At 41.8% G+C, this 2,431-nt stretch overlaps 1 protein-coding gene across 1 annotated transcript; it reads right to left on the bottom strand.

The window, feature by feature from the left end:
• Window positions 1-325: 325 nt before the first annotated feature.
• Window positions 326-1,266, bottom strand: LOC119508197 (translin-like). Its single transcript, XM_037801751.1, is given in 2 exon segments — window positions 326-709; window positions 712-1,266. Coding segments are annotated over 2 exon segments (672 nt in total). The 5' UTR covers window positions 1,190-1,266; the 3' UTR covers window positions 326-515.
• Window positions 1,267-2,431: the final 1,165 nt, after the last annotated feature.

The following is a 2,431-nucleotide window of genomic DNA, read 5'->3' as shown; positions in this document are numbered from 1 at the left end:
AAAGTCTGTTTTATTCACAAGGCTTAAAATAGAGGAGGAAGAATATAAAATAAGTTCTTCTTTCCCTTTGCTTGGCAACCATCCTGTTAATTATCTATTTTTATACTGGATCCAGGCTATTCCCTGGGTATGGATGGCTGGCTTAGGATACAGAAAACATCGAAGGTCACATCTGGAAGAATGACAAGACAATAAACTTCTCAGTCAATACATCAGCAGAGTCAAGGCAAGCAAAAGGACTTTACAAGAGACTGACATTTACACTTTTTAACATAACTGAAATACACTGGATTACAGAGCAAGTGCACTGAAACAACAAAGAAAATTTTGTCCTTTTGAAGGCTTTTTTACTCCCCAAGAAAGTGTTTCACTTCCGATACTCACACCACACAACTGGTTAAGAAAATACAGCACAGTGTTTAGCAACTAGGTGTCCTAACTACCCTAGGAGGCACTGTGCTCACCCTCCCTGGCAACCACTGAGGTAAATGAGGGCAGGAACAGGGGAAAGCCTCCTATTTTTCTGCACAAGCAGCTGCCATTTCCTTATTGAAGCCACGGATCGAGAGATCGTAGACCACCTCCTCTACTTTCTTCGCGTCATACTTCAAGCCATCATAGCGCTTCCTCAGAGAATCGTTCTTCAGGTTGAGAAGGCGGAAACCAGAATCCAGCTCACTGATGAAGGTGGAGATGTGAAGGGGCCGCGAGTCACGCTGTTGACAGACAGCCTCGACAGTTCACTAGCAAGAATTAAAACTCCTGAAAGATAGTCTTCTACATCCAGATGAAATCCTTTCTCCCGATCTGGTTCAATGCCAAGAATTTCTGTAACCGCTTCTCGAGTCACTAGTGTTTCTGATTCCAAATACACAACAAATGCTGCCAAGAAGACCAAGCGTTGCAACACAAACCTCCAGTGCTCATGAAATCTGTAGTACTGTTCAGCAGGAAACTTGGTCTTCAGAGACGTTAGATGTGTTTTTACAGTACCAAAATGTTCTCGAGCTTTCAAACACCTCTTTGGAATGTCTTGAAACCCAGCACCCTGATGGACCCCTTGCAGAAGAGTTAAAATCTCTCGAGCTGTTTGTTCTAAACTCTGTACAACTTTTCGGATTTCCTCTCGAATGTCCTGCTCAGCAGCCAAAAAGCCCTGCAGCTCCACGAAGATCTCGCTCACAGACATGGCGCCAACGGTAAAACAATCAGCCTGTGTAGGGAAAGCGGCCAGAACAGTAGTTTCCAGAAACAAATAGCGCAGTCAATAGCAATGCCGCCACCGCCTCCAGTCGGCCCTCCAATTTATTTATTTTTAAAGAAACTTTTTTTTGTTCTTCAAAAATACACTTAGCTTTACTTTCACTAGATGGCAGCACATCACTTCACTATTCTTAAAGAAAACTTGTGGGGAAATGAGTAAGGAAATTAGAAGGTCTTGACGGTGAAGTGGAAGTAGCACACAGCTCTGTGGGAGTGCACATGATAGACAGGAGGCAATTACAAGTATGATGATTCTTTGTATCTATCCTCCCTCCAGCCTCTCAGGCCCAATAGACACATCACCTTTTGACTTCTCTCAGTAATGTATTCCACTAATCAATAAACAGCATAGACTCTACATTCAAAATACACTCCAAAGCTTACCACTTCCTACAAAATCCACAACCACCACCCTAATCTAAACCATCATCATCTCCCAATTGTATTGTTGCCTCCAAACTGGTCTTCCCACTTCCACCCTCCTCCTTCAGTCCATTCACAAAACAGGAATCAGAATGAATCTACTGGAAGAGAAATTAGATAATCTCACTTTTCAGATGAACGTCCTCCACTAGCTTCAATTCATAATGAAAATAAATCCCAAACTCTTTACCATATGGCCTCCGAGGACCAAGTGATCTGGTCATTGCCTACCATTCTAAACTTATTTTTATAGTTTCCTTTTATATGGTTTAATGACTAATTTATTTCTACTTCAAGGCCTTTTTACTTATAAATCCTTCTGCCTATAGCACATTCGGATATGACTAATCCCTTCTCATGATTCAGGATTCATCCTATTTTTCCTCCCCAAAGAGGTGTCCCCTCCAATCATTCTCCATCTTATCACTCTATTCACTTTTCTTATATATTATAACCATCCGTATTATTTGATTCTGCACACTAATGTCAAATCCATGAGTGTGGCGGACAGATTCTAATATAGCTGCTATAATCCCTACCTCCTGGCACTCACCACTCCCCCAAACCCATGCAATCCCTTCCTCTTTGGATGTGGTTGGGATTTGTGACTTGCTTCTAACCAAAAGAATGCACTCAAGTATGTCCCTTTCATGATTGTTATATACAATTGTAACACATGCTTGCTAGGAGACTTTCCCTCCCTTTATGACTTTGAAGATGTCAGCTTCCATGTTAACAGATTCCC

This window comes from Choloepus didactylus, chromosome 13, assembly GCF_015220235.1.
Source record: "Choloepus didactylus isolate mChoDid1 chromosome 13, mChoDid1.pri, whole genome shotgun sequence".
Lineage (NCBI taxonomy): Eukaryota > Metazoa > Chordata > Mammalia > Pilosa > Megalonychidae > Choloepus > Choloepus didactylus.
This window is presented reverse-complemented; position numbering and strand designations above follow the sequence as displayed.